Genomic DNA, 26,928 nt, shown 5'->3' with positions numbered 1-26,928 from the left:
AACTCACTGGTAATAGTAAGTACACAGAAAAACACAGAATATCATAACACCATAACTATGGTATGTAAACTACTCATATCTTGGGTAGAAAAACTAAAAGATGAATGTAATAAAAATAACTAGAACAACTTTTCAAGACATAGTATAAGATATAAATAGAAACAGTAAAAAGTTAAAAAGTTGGAGGATGAAGTTAAAGTGTAGGATTTTTAATAGTTATCTCTGTACTTGTTTGTTTGTTCATGCAATCCATGTAGTCATTGCATTTTAAATCTATCGTTTAAAAAAATGGGTTATAAGTTGTTACTTGCAAGTCTCATGGTAACCTCATATCAAAAAACCCACAGCAGATAAAGAAAAATAAAAAGCAAGAAATCAGAACATACCACCAGAGAAAATTACCTTTGCACAAAAGAAAACAGCAAGGGAGGAAAGAAGGAAAAAACAACCAGAAAACAAAATAGGAGTAAGTAGGAGTAAGTACTTACTTATTAATAACATCGTTGAATGTAAATGAAATAAACTCTCCAATTGAAAGTCATAGAGTAGCTGAATGGATAAAAAAAAAATGACCTAACAATCTGTTTCATACAAGAAACACACTTCACCTGTAAAAACAAATATAGACTGAAAATAAAGGGATGGAAAAATACATTCCTTGCAAATGCAAACAAGAGCAGGACTAGCTATACTTATATCAGAAAAAGTAGATTTCAAGACAAAAAATATAGAAAGACACAAAGAAGGTCATTATATAATGATAAAGAGTTCAATTCAGCGAGAGGATACAATTGTAAGTATATATATACCCAACACAAGAGCAGCCAGATTTATCAAGTAAATATTATTAGAGCTAAAGAGAGAGATTAACTCCAATACAATAATACTTGGGGACTTCAACATCCCACATTCAGCATTTGACAGATCATCCGGAAAGAAAATCAACAAAGAAACATTGGATTAATGACTTAAATCTAAGACCTAGCTATCAAAGTACTAAAAGAAAACACTGGGGAAACTCTCCAGGACCATGAACTAGACAAGAATTTCTTAATTAAGACCCCTACAACCACAGTCAACCAAAGCAAAATTGGATAGATGAGATCACATCAAGTTAAAAAGCTTTTGCACAACAAAGGAAACAATAAAGTGAAGACAGAACTCACAGAACGGGAGAAAATGTTTGAAAACTATCCATTGAACAAGGAATTAACATCAGAATAAATCAGGAGCTCAAACAACTCTATAGGAAAAAAAAAAAAAAAAATTAACAGTGCAATTGAGAAATGCCCAAAACATCTGAATAGACATTTCTCTAAAGAATACATACAAATGGGAACCACGAATATCAAAAGGTGCTCAACATCACTAATCATCAGAGAAATGCAATCAAAACTACAATGAGATATCATCTCATCCTTGTTAAAATGCTGTCTCATCCTTGTTAAAATGCTGTTTATCCAAAAGGCAGGCAAAATGACAAATGCTTGGGAGGGTGTGAAGAGAAGGGAACCTTCATACACTGTTGGTGGGAATGGAAATTTGTACAACTACTATGCAGTACAGCTTGGAGGTTCCTCACAAAACTAAAAATAGATGTACAGTTTGATCTAGCAATCCCACTGCTAGATATATTCCCCAAAGAAGGGAAATTAGTATATTGAAGAGATATCTGCACTCCCATGTTTATTGTAGCACTATTCATAGCAGTCAAGATTTGCAAGTAATCCAAGTAACTATCAACAAATGAATGGATTAAGAAAATGTGATACGGCCGGGCGCGGTGGCTCAAGCCTGTAATCTCAGCACTTTGGGAGGCCGAGACGGGCGGATCACGAGGTCAGCAGATCGAGACTAGCCTGGCTAACACGGTGAAACCCCGTCTCTACTAAAAAATACAAAAAATTAGCCGGGCGAGGTGGTGGGCGCCTGTAGTCCCAGCTACTCGGGAGGCTGAGGCAGGAGAATGGCGTAAACCCGGGAGGCGGAGCTTGCAGTGAGCTGAGATCCGGCCACTGCACTCCAGCCTGGGCGACAGAGCGAGACTCTGTCTCAAAAAAAAAAAAAAGAAAAAGAAAATGTGATACATATACACAATGAATACTATTCAGCCATAAAAAAGAATTAGATGCTACCATTTGTAACAACATGGATGGAGCCGGAGGTCATTATGTTAAATGAAATATGCCAAGGAAAGTAAGACAAATTATACATGTTCTTACTTATTTATGGAAGACAAATATTATAATAATTAAACTGATGGAGATAGAGAACAAATTAATATACAGTGCTTAGAAAGGCACACTTGCAAGATTAGCCACTGGTTGGTATATAAGAACTTGACTGACTGGTAACCAGAGTCCTACATGCATATAAAGATTTCCATAAATGGTAAGATTGGCTCACTGTCCCTAAGTAGTTTGTACAAACAATATTTGTACAATATTGTTTACATTAAATACCTGATTTCTTCTGGGAGTTTAGAATATTGATATACACCTAGGTACAGGGTTCCTACATAATATGTCCCCAGTAAAATCCTTTGGTGCTGAGTTGGCTAACAGCCTTTACTAGGCAGAAACATCATATACATGTCCTGTATTTACATTGCTGGTAGAGGAGAGTGTGATCTTTGTTGAATTCCATGTCTTCTTACAAATCTCTGAATGTAGGGGTAGTCTTAGGGACTGTTGACACACCCTGGAACTGCTAAATCAATAGAAAGATGTGGAGATGAAGCTGTGTATTTCTGCTCTAGTCCTAATTAGACTGACATGTTTCCCCTTCTTTTCCTGTGCAACATTCACCCTAGGGGAAGCCAGCTATCATACAACAAGTCTAATTATCCAAAACCAGCATACTGTGAGAAAGCTCAAGCTAGTCCATGGAGAGGCTTAGGACAGAAAGAAGGAGGCAGAAGTAGAATAGAGCAGTGAGAGTGAGAGAGAGAGAGAGAGAGAGGGAGATCCCAATAGGTACAGTGTTTCCAGCCCAGCACCAGACTTGTGAATAAAGGAACTATCCTGGGAGTCTATCTCACTTGAGCCTTCAGACGACCCCATTTTCCACCTCAGTCTGACTGTACCCACTTTAAAACCCTACATAAGAACTGCCCAGATGAGTCCAGTCGACCTCAGAGAGGGTGGTGCCATTGTGCATTCTAGGTACTGTGACAATCCCACTAGGCATTCCAGGAATGCAAACATCCCAGGGAAGCAGTAATCAATTGGCCAAGAAATGCACTGAATTACATGTGTTTGTTTTAAATTTTCATCAAGGATTGGTGAGTGGAGGGTATTCCTCAATGCCTTTTTGCACTTTTGAAGCACAAAAGTCTTCAGAAGTCCAAAGAACAATAGAAGTTTTGTGTTTTTTTTTTTTTAATTTCCTGCTGAATTTATCACAGGATAAATGTAATACAGTACAGTAGGATAAGATGATTTCTTAACATATCTAATCAAAAACATTACTTAATTAGGAAAAAAGACTAAAATGTAGCCACCATGCTTCATTGAAGTACAAATAAATTTAAAAACTGATGAACATGATTAGCAAGAAGAACATGGCTCATGATAAACTGTACTTTTATGGAGGGTCAGGAACAATGAACCAGCTTTAGCTTCAAGAGTGTTAATTCCAGAAATGGATTGAGGCTGCTAATAACTGCATATGTACAAAAAAATGGAAAGGGTCATCCTACTAAAGAACAGTAAAATGTAGTGGCTTGAAGCCATCTTCTGTGTGGAGCATTTTACCACGGCTAACAAAGGGAGATGGCAGGCAGATGAGATGGGAAGTGATTCAATGTTTGTAAGAAATCAGGGAGAATGCCAGAGGGAAAAGATAGAAAAGGATAGAAAGAGCACATTAAAATTAACGTCAATGTCGTTCAGGTTTACTCCTCAGAAAACTATAAAAAACTTAATGGCTAAGTAATCCACTGTTTTTCATCACAGCATTGTCTCACTTTAATGATCTTGAACTTTTATGATTCTGTTGTTGATGTTTGATAACATTTTGTTCCTACCTAAGCAAAATTGGTTATCCTTTGGCTCTTCTATAATGATGTAGTGGCATGTGTCAGATCATATGTATGTACAGTTGATATAATGCTGAATATTCTATTAAAAAAACAAAAAAAAACACTAGAGGGTATAATTTGCCTTTTGTTTCCAAATAGGAGCTCATAGCAATAGTTTATAAAGGTAAAAGAATTTGACAGTTCTTATAAAAGAAACTTTTTAGAACCAAGCATCCTAGAAACTCCTCAGTACCAAGAGGCTGCCCAGGAAATCTGGAGTTTATTATGTGTAGTATACGTGGAAGATTGTGAATTATACACTATCTTCTACGAAGGAATACAGTCAAATGCATTCATCACCTGGCATATAGTAGGAATGGTGATGACTGTGGTGACCTGGAGTTCATGTGCTCTGTCTAGATGGAGAAAGCCTTCTTATCTCTTGTCAAGTAGTTTTATTTACAATGAGATGCACAAAGTTTCCAGATTTTTCAGTTGTTTAAGACAAAGTTGGATGAATTTTTGTGTGAAATGTCCTCGGTTTTGAAAGGATAGCTACACCAAACAAACCACTTTAGCAATGGTTTTTAAACAGTAAACATGAGTTTAGCAGAAACTGAACCATAGTGCGGGAGAATAGAGAAGTGGGTATGTATGTAGGGCTTAGACTATCTTTCAGTGCAGATCACTTTTTTATTTACTTGAAAGAACGGGCTCCAACATTAACAAAGTTGAAAAATGCTGCCATATTAGAGAAAATAAATATTTGATTCCAACAAGACTGAATTACCATTTTAAATTCATGTATCTCTGAAGTTTAACCTACCTTGGGATAGTACCTAGGATGCCATCTTGTTTTCTTCCATACTTAGTTTAATAGCTCTTACTATGGTACATTCTTAACAATAGCCAATTTCTCATCTAACATTCAAGAATAAAGGCATGGGTATCAGTGGGAAAGTATTCATTTTTTATTTAAAAAATTACCATTCATCTTTATTTCAAACGATGTGGTTGAAATCAACTTAATCTGAATGTCTTTTTAAAGGTAATGCTTAAAGAAAAACATGCACCTTGATAAACACACCAGCCAAAACAATATATCTTCCTCCAATTGTTCTGAGTTCTTCCAAAACTGACCAAGAAAGTGGAGGAAATACCTTTCTTCTAGTAATCTAATTACTTCCCAGAAGAAAAAGGAAAGTCAAATCCCTTAATCACCCACCAATATTAGAAGAAGTTTTGCTCTTCTAATATCAGGATGGATTGTGATGGGGTTGAGTGCTGAAATCACCGTATCTTAAAAAAGTAAGCTAAGAGGTTAAGAGGATTAATCTAATACTAACATGAAATATCATGTCACATTCATGGGGAATAGGTGAAAAAGACAACCTTTTATTTTCTAGTTACCTAGCTATTCAATATCATAATTTTTATCAAAGTTTTAGACATATGAATTATAATATCAGATTTTTTCAGAATATGGTTACAAGAAAACTTAAATGTCTTCTATGTGTTATATAATTCTCAACATATTCTTGAAATTACAATGCTTTATACTCTTAAGATTCTGTTCAAAATAGTTCTATATATTTTGTGCTTATATAACATTAAATGAGTATTATATTACTCATTTACATAATGACAATTTATAAACTAAAAATGAAAGAAGCAGATAAAGTTTTAGTTCATAATTTTGAATTTTAAGTTTAGATACTTATAAACACTAGAAGGATAATTTTATAGGTAATTAAATATTTTGAAAATATATAGGCAATATTCCTTTCACAAAAGAAGTAAATTAAAAGTCACTATAAATATGTTGTCCATCAAAAGACAATATTATATATTATAAGCACTTGGAAGTTTTAATTTCTTATAGGATCATTTACATTTACCCCAAAACTATTGATCTCTCAGAACCAGTTAGAGAAACGAACTAAAATAATTGTATTTATATTAGCTTTATATCAGCAGATTCTGAAATATGTCTAACCTTTTTTAACTTCTGTTAAAAAATACATTAATTTTCAAAGACTGTAATCATTGTCAATATATTAAAAATAAAAAAATGGTTTCTGGTGAAGTTTGGAGAATTCAAGAAAAATCTTGTTAAGGATATGCTTCTTCAGTAAATTTGTTCCATATACCATAAAATGGTAATATCAAACTTTGTAGTATTAGTATTATTTTCTCATTTATCTGTATAATAATAAAGAATGTGTCAATAAATAATGTAATCAGAATATCGTTTAGTATTTAACAATTAGCAGGTATAGAAAGGGACTTCTAACAAATATTTGACTCTCATTAACCAAAAAAGGATCCATAACTAGAAAACTAAATACTCTTATATGAATTCATAGCCTTCTATAATTATCATTTCAACAAGACAGCAATACTGAGTATATGAAAATCCATGCCAGCAACTTATATTGCTTATATAGGTACAAGCAATATAAACTTAAATAAGATACAGTCCTTATATGAAAAATAAAAAACATAATAATTGTATGTTAAAATACTACAATCATAAATGCGATAATCTTAAAATGTGCACCTGTCTTTAAATAAAAGTATACTGAAATAAGGGCACTTAAGTACATCATCCCAACATTTTTAATTTTTTCCTCAGGCTCTTAAGAATTGTTTTTATTTATAATAATACCAATAATATCTAAATACCCCAGTAAAAACATAAAATAGTTGATCTACAAGCTTTGGCTTAAATGGAAACATCTAATCTTAAGTGGCAAAACAAGACTTCATATTTGTTATGTATATAGCTTCCCACACTGAAAAAAAATGCCACCAGTCATACCACATACTTCTTTTCATATTTACTTGAATACTTATTAAATACAATATGTTTGGTGGAATGATTCCATATTTCAACTCTTGATTTTGACTCTTACTTTAAAAGGATTACATCATTAATTATTGGTAACCTAGCATTGCTAATGAAAATTTAACCACTAGATGAGGGCTGAATGTTTCCTTCTACCCCTATGAATTATATTAATGTAATTAATATAAACAAAATATGTAAAACCTCTAATTCATGTGAATCAACCTATTACAATAAAACCCCACCATTTACATGTAAGACAAACAATCGTCCCATAAAGCAGTAATTTTCATTCCAAACCTTTACCTTTAGTTAGCAATAGAGTGACAATAGAACACATACACGAAAAAATGATTTTAAGATTTGAAATCAGGGCCTTGAAGATTAAAGCAGTTCACTTCACCATCTACACATAAACTATTTTAAACTATGTATTAATTATCCTAAAATTTTTATAAATAACGCTTTCTTGTTTATTTTTTACCTTGAAAGGCACTGGCTCTTCGGTAAGAGGACTAACAGGAAGTGACGTGGTACTGCTTGCTGGACTCATGTCCGTACTCTGCAAGGACAGTGAAATTGAATTAAATAAGGATTGTTTTGTAGTCATTTTGACTATTCATAATTTAGATAAATAAATAAATAAATAAATAAATAAAATAAATAAGTAAAATATGAATGTAAAAATACCAGATTTAATGTTGATTTAATCATAATTATATAATAAATCATTCCTTATATAGAAACAATTATCTGGGAAATTAGTCAAATTATCACTCTCCATGTATATTTTAAGTGCATTTTATCAAACATGATGGCCATTTTTTGTGTTAGGGTGGTATTTATTATCATCATTGCTTAATTTATATTTTACCTTTTTTTTAAGTTAAACTGTAGCTGTAATAATTCATTATGTTGCTATTTCAATGTATTTCAGACTGATTTTCAAACATGTATTATAGTTTTTCTTCTATAAAGATCTAAATCATTGCAAACTTTTTTTTCATTATGTAAACCAATCTGCCACAATATACAATTACAAACTGAAACAAATAATAAATATTTTAAATTCCTAAATTCATAGCCCCTGACATTTTACCCTTCTTTTATTCTGCTAAACAAAAATTTAAGAATAATAAAAGATTTACACAAATGTAAGAGAATGCCTGGATTATTGCTAATGGCTGTTTTTGTAGTCTTTTAAAAATACAATAAATTAAAACTTATTTAATGTGAGATTAGCCTAAAAAAGAGACACCAGTTAGAAGTTAATCATTAATTTGTTTTTCTAAAAGCAAGAAAAAGATACTAATAGTAGGTAGCAACAGAAGTCATTTTATTATATTCTTAACACAGTCTCTCAGAGGGATTCTCCCATATGGAAATAAAACAAAAGAAAATAAAACATTGAAAAGAATATATACCCATATTTTCAGCTTGGTTTCTAAATATATGTGCAAACACACAGAAATTTTGCAGTGAAGATTAAAACCAAAGAATGAATTCACCTCAAGTGAGATAAGGATATAAATAGACAAGTTTGACTCACTTAAGTTTCAGCAAAAGAACGCATTCAAAGCATAGGTGCTACCACCGTTACTTATTCTTAGAAACTTTCTATTCAAGGATTATTTTCAATTCACTGTATTCATATATACAATAAACTGGACATATTTTAAATACCCATTAAGTTGGGACTACTTATGACTCCCTAGTCCAGAAACCAAGGATAAGAACTATAAACTCAGGAAGCAAGATATTCAGCATAATGTTAATTTAACACTTACCACATCTATTTTGGAAATTGATATAAGGCAGTGCATTGAGTAAAAATGTCTAAAGAAGGAAATCAGGTAAAAATTGGACAATAATCTACTAAAGGAAGTAGGAAAATACATGCACCAGATAATTGAGGTGAGTTAGTTACTGACTTTAATTTCAAAATTTATCCGGAGTTCTACGCCATTTATTTGATCAAAACCAGGAAATATTATGAATTGTTGATTCTCGCTCTCTGATTATATGACATAATAGAGAAACAAGGCTGGTCTTGCTAACTAATTACCGCAGGATGTTAACATAAGACATGAATGAAGCTTTATGCTGAAAAACACGGAAAAAATATTCTTGAGCTACTTCTCTTAAAGTTGGATTTCTCACAAGAATTTAAGCAAGGGACAGGACACAGTTCATTCATAGTTGAATTATCCGATATTTACCTGTAGTATAGACAGGCTGCATTGCTTATTAAAGTATCATACCCTCAAAAATATATATATTTAGGAGACATAGATGACATTCATGTGTAACAATTGAAAAGCCTGGACCACAGTCTTTCCAATGAAGGTTTAATTTTCATAAGAACATGAGTGAAAAGTCAAGGTTCATGGTAAACTTCTTTAAAGGTTGAGGTCTCCCACAACTTTCCAGACATTAATGTATAATTCAAAGGATAGTAAAAAGCAGACTCCAAATTTTACATTATGTAACACTGATTCTTTGAATGTCATTCTAAGAGAAAATTGTGTTCTAGCTATAATTTTCAAATCAATCTTAAAGTGTGACACCTTAATTCTACTGTTCTCAGGACATCTTGAGATAAATATTTAAAAAAAACAAATCCATCTCATATGACAACATCTGATAAACTGTACTTAGTTATCAAGTTGAGAAATACATAAAGTATTTTCATGCTTATCCTACTGTTTTCCCATTTGCTTTTCAGTGATCTGTAATTTAGGTGTCATTCCAATTTGCTTATTCTTTTAGATAAAATACGATTGTAAACCTTTTGAAGATAAGTCTTATCCATATTTCATATTTTAATCCATTTACTCTTCAACAATAGCAATAATGATACAATTTAATATCTAAATGAAATACTTAAGTTACATTTGATGTTTTAAAAGCTGATGATTTTGTTAATCCACAACTTTCTTCATAAAATGTTCTGTCAGAATTATGGCTTCATCTGCTTTTGATAGATTCCAAACATATCAATATATGTAACTATATACATATATATCCACATATGTAACCACCACCAATATCAGATACAGAACATTTTCTGTATTTCACCTGAAAATGTTCCCTCATGTGCCTCTGTATTCAACTATTCCCATCCCTGCTCCCAAGAAAAATAGTGTGCTTTCTATTACTAGTCTGCTTTGGGCTGCTCTAGAATTTCATATAAATAGAAGTGTAGAGAAGTGAATTCTTTTGGGTCTGGCTTATTTCACTCAGCAAAATGATTCTGAAATTCATTATATCATATTGGTGCATATTTCAGTAGTCTATTATTTCAAAATTTTATGTAGTATTTCTGATGGACAGAAATTTGCTTATCCACTCACTGATGGGATTTGTGTTGCTTCCTGTTTGGGGCTCTAATGAAAAAAAAATGCTGAATATTCATGTATATATCTTTTGTTGGACATGTGTTTTAATTTATCTTTAGTAAATACTTAACAATGATATATCTGGGTCTTCTGGCAAGTTTATATCCTATTACATAATATTACATAATATTATTACATACATATATTACATAATACATATTATGTAAATTTTATAAGAAACTGACAAATGTTTTCCAAAAGGATTGTAATATTTTGCACTTCCACTTGCACTGTGTTTTGGAAATATTGGTGTATCAAGTCTTTTTTAAAAAATTAGGCATTTTATGGATGTACAGTGGAAGCTCATTGTGGTTTTAACTTTCTCTTCCATGGGTTACTAATGATGTTAAGCATCATTTCATGTGCCCATTAACTATTAGCATATCTCATTTGCAAAGAGTATTAAAATATTTTGCCAATTTTTATCATTGGATTATTGGATACAAACCCTCTGTCATATACATTTATTACAAATATTTTTACTCAGTTTGTGGCTTACCTTTTTATTTTCTTAACCATATATTCAAAAGAGCCAAAGTTTTCTAAACTATCTTTTTTTTTTTTTTTTTTTTGAAGTTTGCTTTTTGTAGTGTGTGCTTTTGGTGTTTTACCTAAGAAATACTGGCCTACCAATCACGTTCTCAAAGATTCTCTCTTATGTTTTCTTCTACTAATCTTTCACTTCAATATATATGGGCAAAAGATAGCAGGATCAGAGATTTATTCTTTGAAGATGCTTTTCCAATTTCTTGGTATACAATAAACATTAAATAATACTTATACTACATGTGTTCTAGCACAAGATTTTCACAGGTTAATTTGAATTTTAACAAGTAATCTCAGATATTTTAACCACTCTTTCTCATTATATGAAAGTCTTATATTTACTCATGTCTTCACTATCATTATAATAAATTTTAAAAATGGATTTATTATCTGTAGGGAGGATAAGAAGGCTTTGCTACAGTACTGAAATGTTTAAAGTAATATCCAAGACTCTCATCGGAGTGGGTTATTATGGAACTTCCTAGGAAGATAATTAGGAGAAGGAGAGAAGTGAAGTATTTAGTTGGGAAGGAGAATAGAAATACCAAGAGAAACAATGTTTCTATTATCTCAGAGACCAGTTCTCTTACCATTGGACTCATCTTTGGCCCTGAGCAAAAAGAATGAGCAAGCAAACATTAAAAAAAAAAAAAAAAAATCTATTTAAAATATAATCCCAAGAGACAGATGGGAACTACTATCCTTTCCTTCAAAAATTTCAATGGAATAAACTATGATCTAAGCACACAGAGGTTCCTGCAAAACACCATGCCACCTTATCATATTCAAATCTGCAATACGGTGTTGGTGAAGAGCAGATATCCACAGGCTAAATGAAAATGACACCATACTAAAGGAAAACAACAGCAGGAAGAGGACTAGAACTTCTCTTAGCTCCTATGTGATGGCTCCTTAAAACATGCATGAATAATCAGGGACAATTTATCAAGAAATTGGAAAGAGCAGATAAGTGATCTCACTGAAATCTTCAAACTCACCTATCTTTGTACAAACTTAAAGTTAATTAATAGAAGTCATTGTTGATGAGAAAAATAAGTATACAAAGCTTATTAACAATAACCACAATAAAACCCAAGTGAAAATAAGACTTGCAAATCCTAAGAGTTGGTCTACCTCAAAATAAATAATGAGCATGAAAGAAAATATTTTTTGTTATACTAATTAGCAACTTTTTTTCTCAAGTTAAATTCAGACAAAAATTTGGTAAAATGGTATATCATCTGTTACTATAAACAATGATTTAAATGTTTAGTTTGAAAATGTGATCATGCTTAATGGACACTGCTTAATTGACATTGGGCAAAGTACACAGTTGAGAGCTTTGAAACTCAACATTCTGTCACTAAAAAAGCAGAGAAATTGAAGAATAAGAGGCACTATTAATAATCAGAAAATAAAGTTGACATTTTGAGTGTTACATCTTCTCATAACTGCTACTATTATACTTGCTATTGATAAATACAAACGTGTACTCGTTTTAATAGCATTGGGAAACATAGTATTCTCTTCTTTATTTTGATGTGAAGAAAGGAAGATCTCTCAATTGATTCACAAACCATTTGTCATTTGGTACTATCAATGTTCTGTGCATACAATTTCCAAGTCAGCCGTGTGTATCTAACAATATAAAATTTAAAATTTAAATTCATTTTTGAAATATAGTTAACTGATTCATAAGTTAGGGAGTTAATTTTTAATCCATGAAAATGAGATAATCTTTTATAAGTATTATAAATATTTTATTGTATAAGCCTTATTATGTTTTTCTTCTGATTCGGAGGAAAATGTGTTCATTTTATTGAATAAAATATCCATACTAACACCCAGTGCTTAGATCTTGTTTTTCTCTAAAAAAGAAACCAGGGCTCCTAGGAGAAATGGCTGATTCCAAGTCCGGGATGGGACAAGAAATGCACAAGATGCACAAGATGATTCTGGAGCATCCTTTTGTACCATAAAGCAAGGAAGTACTCAAAAAACAAAAGAACAGGGGTATGCCAAAGAGACAAAGAACAAAGAAGTCAACACGAAAGAGCTTCCAAGTGCCAAATCTGGAACAATTCGAACAACAACATAAATAACATACTACAGAGTATAACTAAAAGTATTAAAACAATGAGCAAATAAATCGGGAGAAGAGACACATTTTTTCAGAAAAATTCCAAATCAGCAAATGAGAGATGAGACAAATCTTTTTTCAGAAGCATTCCAAATAATTCATTTAGATAGTTCTCTTCAAGAGATGAAACTTAACACCCTATTCCCACCCTCAAGCTGCGCTGAATGACTTTCTTCCAAAGTGTAATGTGTGAAAAAAGGAAAATGTAACTTCACAGTGGAGAAACCCAGCACATACTACCTCAGTCAAGTGATCAAGGGTAGTATCATGTAGACAGCACGAACGTTGTATAATATGAAGAGAGGGATCTTTCATATCTGCGGTTTTCTACCCTCAAACCAATGGCCACAGTCTAATCATGAGAAAAACATCAAACAAATCTAAATTGAGAAATGTTCTGCCTAATCAGTGCTTAACAAGAAAAGTGTGAGAAACTTTCACTGCGAAGACATGGCGAATAACAATAATAAAGCAGTGGTCCTCAACCTTTTTGGCATGAGGGACCGTTTTCATGGAAAACAATTTTCCACAAAGTGGGAGAGGGATGATTTAGGGATGATTAAAGTATATTACATTTATTGTGCACTTTATTTCTATTATTATTACATTGTGATATATAATTAGATAATTATACAACTTACCATAATGTAGAATCAGTAGGAGCCCTGATCTTGTTTTCCTGCAACTAGATATCCCATCTTGAGAGGGATGGGATAATGTGACACATCATCAGGCATTAGAATCTCATAAGGGGCATTCAAACCTCGCATGTGCAGTTCACAATAGGGTTAGCGCTCCTAAGGGACGCTAATGCTGCAGCTGATCTGAAAGGCAGGTGGAGCTCATTTGGTAATGCCAATGATGCGGAGCAGCTGTAAGTACAGCTGAAGCTTAGCTCACTTGCCCTCCGCTCACCTCCTGCAGTGCAGCTCAGTTCCAACAGGCCACAAACCACTGATCCGTGGCCAGGAAGTTGGGGAGCCCTGTAATAACATATCCTGAATGTGACTGGGGAATAACAAAAAGGACATTAAGGAAAACTGTTGAAACCCAAATACATTGACCAGTTGACTTAATAGTAATGTACCAACAATGATTTTTAAGTTGTGAGAAATGTACTCTGCCAAGGTTGGATGATAACAATAGGAGAAACTCAGGAGTTTATGGGACTCATCTGTACTGTCTCTGCATATTTTCTGTAAATATAAAACCATTCCCCAATTAAAAGTTTATTTTAAAAATTCTTCATTAGCAATATAACCAGGCTATTCATTGTTGTAATACATAATAGTCATTTACTCATAGCCTCTGAGTTTTTATCAGGGCTTCTAAAACTTTCATCAAAATAAATTTTGACAGATCATTTTATTGAGATGCAAAATCTCTCCATCAGAGAACCTTTAATCTTCTGTTAAGTTCTCCCAGAAAAGCTGATGTTAAATTGTTTTGCATACTTTCATGTTCCATATGGGAATGCTGAAGGAAAGCTTCAGCCATATAAAATGATCTATTTGTTTGGGTACTGTTAAGGTGCTTGGTAGAGTGAATTTGCATTATTAATATTTACTGAATGCTGTAATTCCATAGTACAGATCCATTAATCATGCTTCCCCTGAAAGCATGATTAATGGATCTGTCCTATGGGATTAAAGTTTATTTATAAGGATTTCTTGAAGTTAAACATGATCAATTGGGCTGAAATCTTCGGAGTACACAAAAAGATTTACGGGTAAGTGAAATATTTTAATTTTTTAAAGCCATTAGGGTAAATTCTATAATGATTCTCTAGACCTAATAAAATTAAATTTTCCCCCTTTAAATGTGTTAACTAATTTGAGGATGTATTCTCATAGTTGTAAATTTACATAGAAAATATATACACATGGTTTAGTATATTGCTGCTTTAATAATCAATGGTGTTATTACTAATAAAGCACATAATTTTTATTTCTATAGTATAAATCGGCTATTTTTTTAAAAAAAATCTTACTTTTTTTAGACATGTCAATTTTCTGTGAAAATTCAGTCACTTAGTCATTCAGCCATTCAACAAGTATTGAGTACACATTAAACTTCCCTGCTCTTAGACTTTAGGTTTTGCCATGATTGTTCCCATTGGCAAGACCTGGTTAGGCTTGCTGTTGGCCCAAGAACTTGGTAAGAAAGGGAATATAGAGTATCTAATTGTGACACAGAAAAACATCTCATACACACACACACACACACACACATACACACATATTAGTAGGTAGATTTTCAGTGTCTAATGTGTGTCCTTCACTAGTTATACCTGCAAAAGGCAAGAAGCCAAGAGGCCTGGACTCCTCCAATCCAGGGTGCTGACGACTGAATTACAGGCATTCCTCTCAGAGGAACAAGGCTGATTCCACTTACTTCATTCTCTACATGGTGCATATTCCATGTCTTAGTGTTTGTTGTTTTAGCAGTAAACCAAAACAAGAGCACTAGGAAATTGAGTTTAGTCTCTAAATCTGGACTAGCCCATTGTACTTTAGTCGGGTTCAACAACCTTTTCCATTCCGGTTACATCTTTTACTGGTCTTGTTTTCTCCAAATGAAAATGCAAGCTTTTTTCTTTATAATATGTTCTTAGAGTTTATAGCTGCTGTTTTTGACTTCCTGGCATCCATTTTATTTCATTATGTTAACATTTTGGGTTTCCTTTGGGGAGTGATTTCTCCTAAACTTTCAATCCATTTGCTTTGAATACTGCTGGTCCAAAACTCTTAAAATAGATGTAAGCATATAATCAAGGCCTCATCAACCTTTCTTGCCAGTCACAAAATGGCACAGAAGCCACATTATTTAAATAGAGCTCGAATCTGGGAATTGTGTAATTTTGAAAAGGAGATGTTCTCATTCAGCTAATATGGCTGAGGTCATAAGAATGTGTTTCTGTCTGAACTGACTGAAGTCACCAAGTAGATGGAACATCCTTAGGAGCAAATCCAACACTGAGTCAATCTAAGGAATGGAAAGAAATACACTAAATCCCAAGGGAGTCTTTGGTATATTGATAATCCAGCTCTACGTGGCCAAAAAGTTTTCACAAAACAGTTTGTCTAATATGTAAGCATTATGTCTCATATAGTCATCTGTTGCTTAATGATGAAGAAAAATTTTTTTTTTTTTTTTTTTTTTTTTTTTTTTGAGGCGGAGTCTCGCTCTGTCGCCCGGGCTGGAGTGCAGTGGCCAGATCTCAGCTCACTGCAAGCTCCGCCTCCTGGGTTTCCGCCATTCTCCTGCCTCAGCCTCCCAAGTAGCTGGGACTACAGGCGCCCGCCACCTCGCCTGGCTAGTTTTTGTATTTTTAGTAGAGACGGGGTTTCACCGTATTAGCCAGGATGGTCTCGATCTCCTGACCTCGTGATCCGCCCGTCTCGGCCTCCCAAAGTGCTGGGATTACAGGCTTGAGCCACCGCGCCCGGCCAGATGAAGAAAAATTCTAAGAAATGCATCATTAGATGCTTTTGTCAGTGTGCAAACGTTATAGAGTGTACATCTAAAAACCTATATAGCTTAGTCTACTACACATCTAGGCAATATGGTTTAGTGTATTGTCCTTAGGCTACAAATCTGTACAGCATATTACTGTACTGTATATTGTAGGCAACTGAAACACAATGGTATTTGTGTATCTAACCATATCTAAACATAGAAAAGGTATAGTAAAAATACAGTATTATAATTATACAGCACATAACTGTATGGGAATAAGCACAATGATTGAGAAGTTGCAAGTTATAAAATCTAAAATTTAGAATTGTCTGACAAAAGTAGACAGCCATGATACCACTTTATTCTAGGCTGAGAAGTTAACACTATTTATATAATAGCAAGTTATTACTTTTTACATTTATGGAGCTTAGATTATACATTTTTGAATTGGGGACATCATAAAACTTGATCACAAAAATGCCTGGATATAAAAGTATTTACTACTTTTTAAAAAATTTAGGACATATTTTTAATTTAATTTGGATAACATATTCACATAGTCCAAAATTCAAAAGTACAACACATTTTTCCAGAAAACATGTCTTTCTTTTACCACTAGTGACCAGCCATCCAGAGGCCACCAATTTTAGCAATGTATTATATAACCTTCTACAGATGTTACATGGATAAAAATAGAAAACTATACACAAATATTTATATATAGTTATTCATTTTTTCTTTATACATATAGGGTAATATATATTATTCTTAAACTTGCTGTTTTACCATATATTTATGTATAATGGGTTCCCCTACTATTGGTTATGACTGTATATCAATACTATATGGTATTACATTTTGTGGCTATATTATAATGTAGTTAACTAGTGTTAAATTCTCTTTTGCATTACAAACAGTGCTGAAGTGAATAATCATATATAGTGTGCAAATTTACCTATAAGATATATTTTGAGATGTGAAATTACTGAGCTGAAAGATACATTCAAATGTAATTTTGAATATTATCAAATTGTCCTGTATAGAGATTCTACCAGTATACACATCCACATAAGGCTTAAGAGTGAATATTTTCCCCCTGCCTCACTATGTATTCTCTACTTGAAAAGGCTTTTAGTACAGATCCAAAGGTAAACAAAAGCTCTGGTTCACCCTTCTGAAATCACAGAGAGGTCAGAAAGTAGCTTTTTAAATTCTCTTTCCTCCTGGTATTAATAATCTAAGACAGTTGGGAGATATAATATCCCAAGAGATGATTGTCTCAGTGTTGAGTTATCTTTGCTCTTAGCTCTACTCTGATCTTGTGACACAATTCCAATTACTAATCTCTTACTTTTGTGTTTAGTCACTAACTGAAAGCTAAATCAAAGCTGTGACCAAACCCTAGAATACCCCAAATTACTAGGCTATGGCAAAGCAATACCCTGGCTCATTCCTTCAGAGTGAATCTCACAGAAGAAATCAGAAATTGGTTCTTAGTTTGGAAGGTTCAGAAATTAAACTATATCAATTCACATAGGGACGAGTAGGTTTTGTGGGGATGATTCAAAATTAAATGAATAATGAACTATATTTTGTCAGATATTGGCCAACATATTAACTAATAATGGAAACTAAACTTGGCATAAGAATTATTGGTAATCTATTTAAGTGCTTCACTTTTGGTGAACAGAACCACTCAGAAACCACACTACAGACCTAAAGGTTCTTTGTTTCATATAAAGGTAGGAAACAATAACTGGATGATCTCAGAGAATGCTGACATCAAGTTATGGTAAATATATAAACAAATACAAATCATTTAGAATCAGGGCACTTTCTCATTTGAACAGAACTGTTACAGCATCACCACAATGACGACATTCATACTAGCTAATTTATTCACAAAAAAACTACTATTAAAAATACAATTATTTCATGCCAGATACACTGCAATGTAATTGGGAAGACAAATACCTACTCTTAATAGTAATATTTTTAAAACCAGCTTACTTTTACTGATAGTGGTATTGGTTACCTTAACAAGAACTAAGCTTATTGGTTTTAACTTGCTCTCGTTTGCTTCAATTTTAGAAAACTGCAGTTTCTAACTTTATATCAAAATTCCAGGAGTTCATATATTTATTTGAACCTTTAAGTCCTTGTAGCATTCCCCCAAGGTGCTATATAGATACTTGGAGGCTGAGTCCCTATTTTAACTCACAATTTTTCCCAGGGAAAGAAATTCTGTCTCTGACCCTTTATCTCTGCAGTGGAATCTGAACCAACTGTGGCAAGGCCTCTTTATGTTTTGGTCTATGACTTGAATCTTCATATTCCTCAGTTCATTTACCTTATTAAACATTCTTGGTATGTTCAGCAGTGTCCAACCAGTCAGAATTGTGTTCTAGTTTTATTAATGACATTTAACTGACAGTCTTGAGAACCTATAAAAAACAAGATACTATAATTTGTGCTTAATAAAAAAAAAAACTCTGCCTCCAATTACCTTAAGTTCATTAGGGGAGACAAGCAAGTATTAAAAGTACAAACTAGAAAAAGGAATAAACAAATAAATAGATAGAAAAAGGAACAAAATTCCAACTATTCAAAAATAATCACAAACAAAATAAATATTTTTAGATATTTAAAAATAGATATTTAAAGATTTGAAAGGAAAAGATCCAAGATGGACAAATAGAAGCAGCTGTGGTCCATGGCACTCACAGAGAGGAATGAAAAGGGGCAAGTGAATTCAATGCTTTCAACTGAAATATACAGGTTCTCACACTGGGACTGAAAGGAACTTAGAAGGACTTAGAGAGAAATGTCTCATGGAACCGAAAAACATAACACGAGAACTTCATAATGCAATCACAGGTAGCAGAATAGATCAAGCAGAGGAAAGAATTTCAGAGCTTGAAGACTGTCTTTTTGAAATAAGACAGGAAGACACGAATAAAGAAAAAAGAATGAAATTAGATGAACAAAACCTTCAAGAGATATGGGATTATGTAAAGAGACTGAACCTACGACTGACTGGGGTACCTGAAAAAGATGGGGAGAATGGAATGAAGCTGGAAAACATACTCCAGGATATCATCCAGAAGAACTTCCCCAACCAAGCAAGGCAGGCCAACATTCAAATCCAGAAAATGCAGAAAACCCCAGTAAGATACTCCACAAGAAATTCAACCCCAAGACACATAGTCATCAGACTCTAAGGTTGAAACGAAACAAAACAAAATAAAACAAACAAACAAACAAACAAACAAAAAATAGGTTAAGGGCAGCCAGAGAGAAAGGCCAGTTCACCTGGAAAGGGAAGACCATCAGACTAAAAGTGGACCTCTCCGTGGAAAGCCTACAAGCCAGAAGAGAGTGGGGGCCAATATTCAACATTCTTAAGGAAAAAATTTCCAACATAGAATTTTATGTCTGGCCAAACTAAGCTTCATAAGTAAAAGAGAAGTAAGATTCTTTTCAAACAAGCCAATGCTTATGGAATTCATCACTACTAGGCCTGCTTTGCAAGAGCTCCTAAAGGAAGCACATGATATGGAAGGAAAAAACATTACCAGCCACTACAAAAACACACTGAAGTACACAGAACAGTGACACTAGGAAGCTACCACATAAACAAGTCTGCAAAATAACCAGCTAGCATCATTATGACAGGATCAAATTCACACATAACAGTATTAACCTTGAATGTCAATGGGCTAAATGCCCCAATTAAAAGACACAGAATGGCAAGCTAGATAAAGAAACAAGACCCGTCAGTGTGCTGTCTTCAAGAGATCCATCTCACATGCAAAGACAAACATAAGCTCAAAATAAAGAGATGGAGGAAAATTTACCAAGGAAATGGAAAAAAGAAAAAAGCAGGGGTTGCAATCCTACTATCTGACAAAACAGAATTTAAACTAACAATGATTAAAAAAAAAAGAGAAAAAAGACAAAGGACATTACATAATGGTAAAGAGTTCAATTCAACAAGAAGTGCTAACTATCCTAAATATATATATATATACACTCAATACAGGAGCACCCAGATTCATAAAGCAAATTCCTAGAGACCTACAAAAAGACTTCAACTCCCACACAATAAGAATGGGAGACTTTAACACCCCAATGACAATATTAGGCAGATCACGGCCGGGCGCGGTGGTTCAAGCCTGTAATTCTAGCACTTTGGGAGGCTGAGACGGACAGATCACGAGGTCAGGAGATCGAGATCATCCTGGCTAACACGGAGAAACCCTGTCTCTACTAAAAAATACAAAAAAAAAAAAAAAAACTAGCCGGGCAAGGTGGCAGGCGCCTGTAGTCCCAGCTACTCAGGAGGCTGAGGCAGGAGAATTGCATAAACCCGGGAGGCAGAGCTTGCAGTGAGCTGAGATCCGGCCACTGCACTCCAGCCTGGGCGACAGAGGGAGACTCTGTCTCAAAAAAAAAAAAAATAAAATAAAATAAAATAAAATAAAATAAAATAAAAATATTAGGCAGATGACTGAGACATGAAATTAACAAAGATATCCAGAACCTGAACTCAACTCTGGATTAAGTGGACCTGATGGATATCTACAGAACTCTCTACTCCAAAACAACAGAGTATACATTCTTCTCATTGTCACATGATGCATACTCTAAAATTGATCACAAAATTAGAAGTAAAACACTCCTCAGCTAATGCAAAAGATTTTAAATCATAAAAAAAAAATTTCTTGAACCACAGCCCAAACTAGAAATCAAAACTAAGAAATTCACTGAAAACTATACAACTACATTAAAATTCAGAAACTTGCTCCTTAATGACTGTTGGGTAAATAATAAAATTAAGGAAGAAATCAAGAAGTCCTTTCAAATGAATGAGAACAAAGATACAGCATACTAGAATCTCTGGGACACAGTTAAGGCAGTGTTAAGAAGGAAATGTGTAACCCTAAATGCCCACATCAAAGTTATAAATATCTCAAGTTAACAACATAATATCACAAGTAAAAGAACTAGAGAACCAAGAGCAAACAAATATCAAAACTAGCGGAAGACAAGAAATAACCAAAATCAGAGCTGCACTGAAGCAGACTGAGACAAAACAAACACTTCAAAAACTCAACAAATCCAAGAGCTGTTTTTCTTTTTTTGAAAAAAAATAATAGCATAGATAGACCACTAGCTAGACTAATGAAGAAAAGACATAATATTCAAATATTCACAGTCAGAAACGATGGGGATATTACCACTGACCCAACAGAAATACAACAAAAGCCCAGGACCAGACAGATTCACAGCTGAATTCTACCAGAGGTACAAAGAAAAACTGGTACCATTTCTACTGAAACTATTTCAAAAAATTAAAAAGAAGGGACTACTTCTCCCTAGTTCACTCTATGAGGCCAGCATCATCCCCAAACCTGGCAGAGATACAACAACAACAGAAAAACTTCAGGCCAGTATACCTGATGAAAATCAATGCAAAGATCCTCAATAAAATACTGACCAAAAAAAAAAAAAAATCCAGCAGGACATCAAAACGTTTATCCACCATGATCAAGTGGCTGCATCCTTGGGATGCATGGTTGGTTCAAAATAAGCAAATCAGTAATTGTCATTCGACACATAAACAGAACTAAAGTGAGAGCTGCATGATTATTTCAACAGGTTCAGAAAAGGCCTTCAATAAAATTCAACATCTCTTCATGTTAAAACTCTCAATAAACTAAGTGTTGAATGACCATACCTCAAAATAATAAAAGCCACATATGACAAATCCACAGCCAATATTATACTAAATGGCAAAAGCTGAAAGCATTCCTCTTGAAAACTGGCACAAGACAAGGATACCCTCTCTCACAGCTCCTATTCAACATAGTATTGGAAGTTCTGGCCAGGACAATCAGGCAAAAGAAAGATATAAAGGGTATTCAAGTAGGAATATAGGAGTCGAATTATCTTTGCTTAAAGATAACATGATCCTATATCTAGAAAACCCAACCATATCAGCACTAAAGCTTCTTAAGCTAATACACAATTTCAACAAAGTCTCAGGATACAAAATCAATGTGCAAAAATCACTAGCATTCCCGTATACTAACAACAGGCAAGCAGGGAGCCAAATCATGAATGAATTCACATTCACAATTGCTACAAAAAGAATAAAATTCCTAGGAATACAGCTAACAAGGGAAGTGAAGGATCTCTTCAAGGAAAACTACAAATCACTGTTCAAAGAAATCAGAGAGGACACAAAGAAATGGAAAAACCTTTCATGCTCATGGATAAGAAGAATCAATATCACTTAAATGACCATACTTCTCAAAGTAGGTTATAGATTCAATGCTATTCCCATTAAACCACCATTGACATAATTTGCAGAACCAGAAAAAAAGCAGTTGAAAATTCCAGTGGAACCAAAAAAGCATAAATAGCCAAGACAATCCTAAGCAAAAAGAACAAAGCTGAAGGCATCATGCTACCTGACTTTAAATTATACTATAAGGCTACAGTAACCAAATCAGCATGGTACTGGTACAAGAACTGAAACATAGACCAATGAAGCAGAAGAGAGAACTCAAAAATAAGATCACACATGTACAACTATCTGATCTTCGGCAAACCTGACAAAAACAAATAATGGGGAAAGGACTCCTACTTAACAGATGGTGCTGGGAGAACTGGTTAGCCACATGCAGAAAATTGAAACTGAACCCCTTCCTTACACTATATACAAAAATTAACTCAAGAGGAATTAAAGACTTACATATAAAACCCAAAACTATGAAAACCCTAGAAGAAAATCTGGGCAATACGATTCAGGATATAGGCATGAGCAAAGCTTTCGTGATGAAAATGCCAAAAGTAATTTCAACAAAAGCAAAAATTGACAAACAAAATCTAATTAAACTAAAGAACAGCTGCACAGCAAAAACAAACAAACAAAAAACCCTATCATTAGAATGAAGTGACAACCTAGAGAATGGGAGAAAAATTTTTCAATCTGCCCATCTGACAAAGGTCTAATATCCAGAGTCTAGAAGGAACTTAAACAAATTTACAAGAAGAAAACAAACAACTCCATTAAAAAGCAGTCAAAGGAATTGAACAGACACTTCTCAAAAGAAGATATACATGCAGCCAACAAACAAACAAAAAAGCTGAACATCACTGATCACTAGATAAATGCAAATCAAAACCACTGTGAGATACCATCTCACACCAGTCACAATGGTTATTAAAAAGTCAAAAAACAACAGATGCTGGCAAGGTTGCAGAGAAAAAGGAATGCTTTTACACTGTTGGTGAGAGGGTAAATTGGTTCTACCACTGTGGAAGACAATGTGGTAATCCTCAAAGACCTAGAGGCAGAAATATAATTTGAACCAGCAATCCCATTACTGGGTATACACCCAAAGAAATATAAACCATTCTATTATAAAGATGCATGCATGCATATGTTCACTGCAGCACTATTCACAATGGCAAAGACATGGAATCAACCTACATGCCCATTAATGATAGAATGAATAAAGAAAATGTGGTACATATACATGATAAAATACTATGCAGCCATAAAAAAGAACGGGATCATGTCTTTTGCAGGGACATGGATGGAGTTGAAAGCCATTATCCTCAGCAAACTAGTGCAGGAACAGAAAACCAAATACTGCATGTTCTCACTTTTAAGTGGAAGCTAAATGATGAGAACACATGGACATATAGGGAGAAACAACACACACTGGGGCCTATTGGAGGGGGTTTGAGGGGGAGGAGAGCATCAGGAAGAATAGTTAATGGATCCTGGGCTTAATACCTACGTGATGGGATGCTCTGTGCAACAAAACACCATGGCACATGTTTACTTATGTAACAAACCTGCACATCCTGCACATGTACCCCTGAATCAAAATAAAAGTTGAAGGAAAATAAATAAAAATTTTAAAGCATGATAATATAAATTATCATTAATGCATCATTAATGTATATAATAATTTCTATCCTAAACTTTACACCTAGCTATATTCTCAGGATTTTTCTCACATCAAATGTTTTTCTTAAGTTTACATTATATGGAATGAATAAATTTATATTGTATAAAAATAACTTCATTCATCCTGCCATTAGATATTTTGTATTTATATTTTTTCTATATAATGTTGTAATGACATTCTTAAGACAGATATATGAATATTTCTTTAAATACACTTGTAGAGTTATGAAGTCTCAGTTAAAGGCTATGTACATAATTGAATAGCTTCACATATATTATCAATTTCCCTCCAAAGCTAATGCATTAATTTTTACTATCACTTGAGAAGTTTGGGGGTTCTAAATATATTATATCTTCAATTGACAAAGAGAAATTGATCAGGATATTTAATAGGTTGTGATTTACCAATTCATTAACTTTTAGGGGAAAAAATCAGATCCCTAAATTGCATTATAGTAAACTATAACTGGGTTAAAATAATAAATATAAATCAGCCCACAAGAACCACTTGAAGAAAATGTAAGTAAATATTACCTTTCAGTTACAATAGAATGAGGAGGGCTTCTCTGAACATAAACATAAATAAATCATAAAGACAAAGACTGACATATGTGACAATGTTGACTTTTTTCACATATTAAAGAAACCATCATAAAATTATATACCAAAGAAAATATTTGGAAGTTCTGAGGATGGGTTGGAACACTTATTTCTCATTCCTCATTCCCGGTACTAGACACTCTACCAATGTTACACTCCCAGGCTTTCTCCCTAGCAAAGAAAGATTACTTTTCTTGCTAATAAATTTGGGGTGAATGAACTCAGTGCTTTTGGTTCAGCTTATTCCTCTTTCTTTTGCTAGCAGGATCACATGCAGAGAACATGTGTTCTGCTCAGCAGTTGTACAGTTGGCTTTTTACTGCTAAGGTCTGAGCAAGAACATTAAGGATCAGATCATAAGAAGGTTTAACCTGGAAGGTTGTCTGAAGCTTATGGAGGCTTTTCCCTCAGGCATGGCACTATTTTTTTTTTTTTTTTTTTTTTTTTTTTTTTTTTTGAGACGGAGTCTTGCTCTGTCGCCCGGGCTGGAGTGCAGTGGCCGGATCTCAGCTCACTGCAAGCTCCGCCTCCCGGGTTTACACCATTCTCCTGCCTCAGCCTCCGGAGTAGCTGGGACTACAGGCGCCCGCCACCTCGCCCGGCTAGTTTTTTGTATTTTTAGTAGAGACGGGGTTTCACCGTGTTAGCCAGGATGGTCTCGATCTCCTGACCTCGTGATCCGCCCGTCTCGGCCTCCCAAAGTGCTGGGATTACAGGCTTGAGCCACCGCGCCCGGCGGCACTATTTTTAAATAGTCTTGTGAGACTGAAGTGATGGCTTGTGAGAAATGTGTCTCAGCAAAGCCCCTGGGTCCAACAACCTCAGAAAAGACAGAGACCACAGGTACTTTTAGCTAAAACACAGAGTCTCAGGAGGTGCAAGTTGCCACTGGTTGACCTTGAACTATTCAGATCCATTATTCATTGACAGATTTGGCTGATAGAGCACTAAACTGAAAGGAAAGAGTATCTTTCCATTCTGGAGCTTTTAAAGTTTAGTATGTAGGATAATATTGGCAGCTTATAAACTGAAAGCTGTGTTCTGTGTCTGCTACAGAGTGCTAGGAAACTTCCACCTTTAAATTCTGAGAGTGAGTCCTACTCGTTACAACTAGCTGTGCTGCCTGAGGTAGGTGGCTTCTAGCGTGTTCACAAATGATCCCTGCCTCCTTGTATTTGCACTCTCATGTCATCCTTGAGTGGGGGATGGATTTCACAGTGTACTTGTGATGAATAAACTATGGCAAATGCTATTAAAAAGACACTGTAGAAGAATGAGTATGGAACCTGAAACACCATTCCAAAGTGATTATAATAGGTTGAGAGATAATGGATGTTTGGACAAAGATTTTAGCAGTGGAAGTAGTAAAACCTGGTTGAATATTTTATATATATATATATATATATATATATATATATATATATATTTTTTTTTTTTTTAAGGTAGAAATGACAGAACTTCCTCGTAGTTTGGATATGGGCTATCAGAGAGAAAAGAAGGCAAGAATGATTTCCAAGGTGTTGTCTGGGTAAACAGATTCTGTAGGAATTTAATGGGATATGGAAGATGGCAAAAGGAACACATTTGAAGTGAAAAGTCCAGTAATTCAGCTTGTTCAAATTAAGTTTGAAATTCCAAATGGACATAGTAGAGGTGCACTGTGAATGAATACACTGGCTGAGATAGCATTGAGAACAAGATTATTGAAAAAAAAATCAATTCAAGGAGCTAAAATTCAAGGTGAGACAAAGATAAGCTATGCGTCTAAATACAGACTATTTTAGAAGCAACACAGAACTTCTGTGTTGAACGTGAATGAGGACTATAATCTTCAAAGAACAGACAAGAATGTGATGGGGTTGGGATGAAGACTACAATGAAGAGGGGTAGCAAGTGATATAGTCTGATAGCATGAGCTTCCTGCCAAAA

At 34.0% G+C, this 26,928-nt stretch overlaps 1 protein-coding gene across 2 annotated transcripts in view; it reads right to left on the bottom strand.

The window, feature by feature from the left end:
- The window catches only part of CCSER1 (coiled-coil serine rich protein 1), an 870,293-nt gene that overhangs the window by 274,393 nt on the left and 568,972 nt on the right, over positions 1 to 26,928 (bottom strand). For both annotated transcript variants that reach the window (XM_033214831.1, XM_033214832.1), the window contains exon 7: positions 7,354 to 7,431. In XM_033214831.1, coding sequence (XP_033070722.1) covers positions 7,354 to 7,431 — 78 coding nt within the window. The remainder of the gene's footprint in view (positions 1 to 7,353; positions 7,432 to 26,928) is intronic.

The sequence above is a fragment of the Trachypithecus francoisi genome, unplaced genomic scaffold (assembly GCF_009764315.1).
Source record: "Trachypithecus francoisi isolate TF-2019V2 unplaced genomic scaffold, Tfra_2.0 Lachesis_group1, whole genome shotgun sequence".
In the NCBI taxonomy this organism is placed as follows: domain Eukaryota; kingdom Metazoa; phylum Chordata; class Mammalia; order Primates; family Cercopithecidae; genus Trachypithecus; species Trachypithecus francoisi.
The sequence above is the reverse complement of the archived record's forward strand: the minus strand, read 5'-3'. Positions and strand labels throughout refer to the sequence as shown.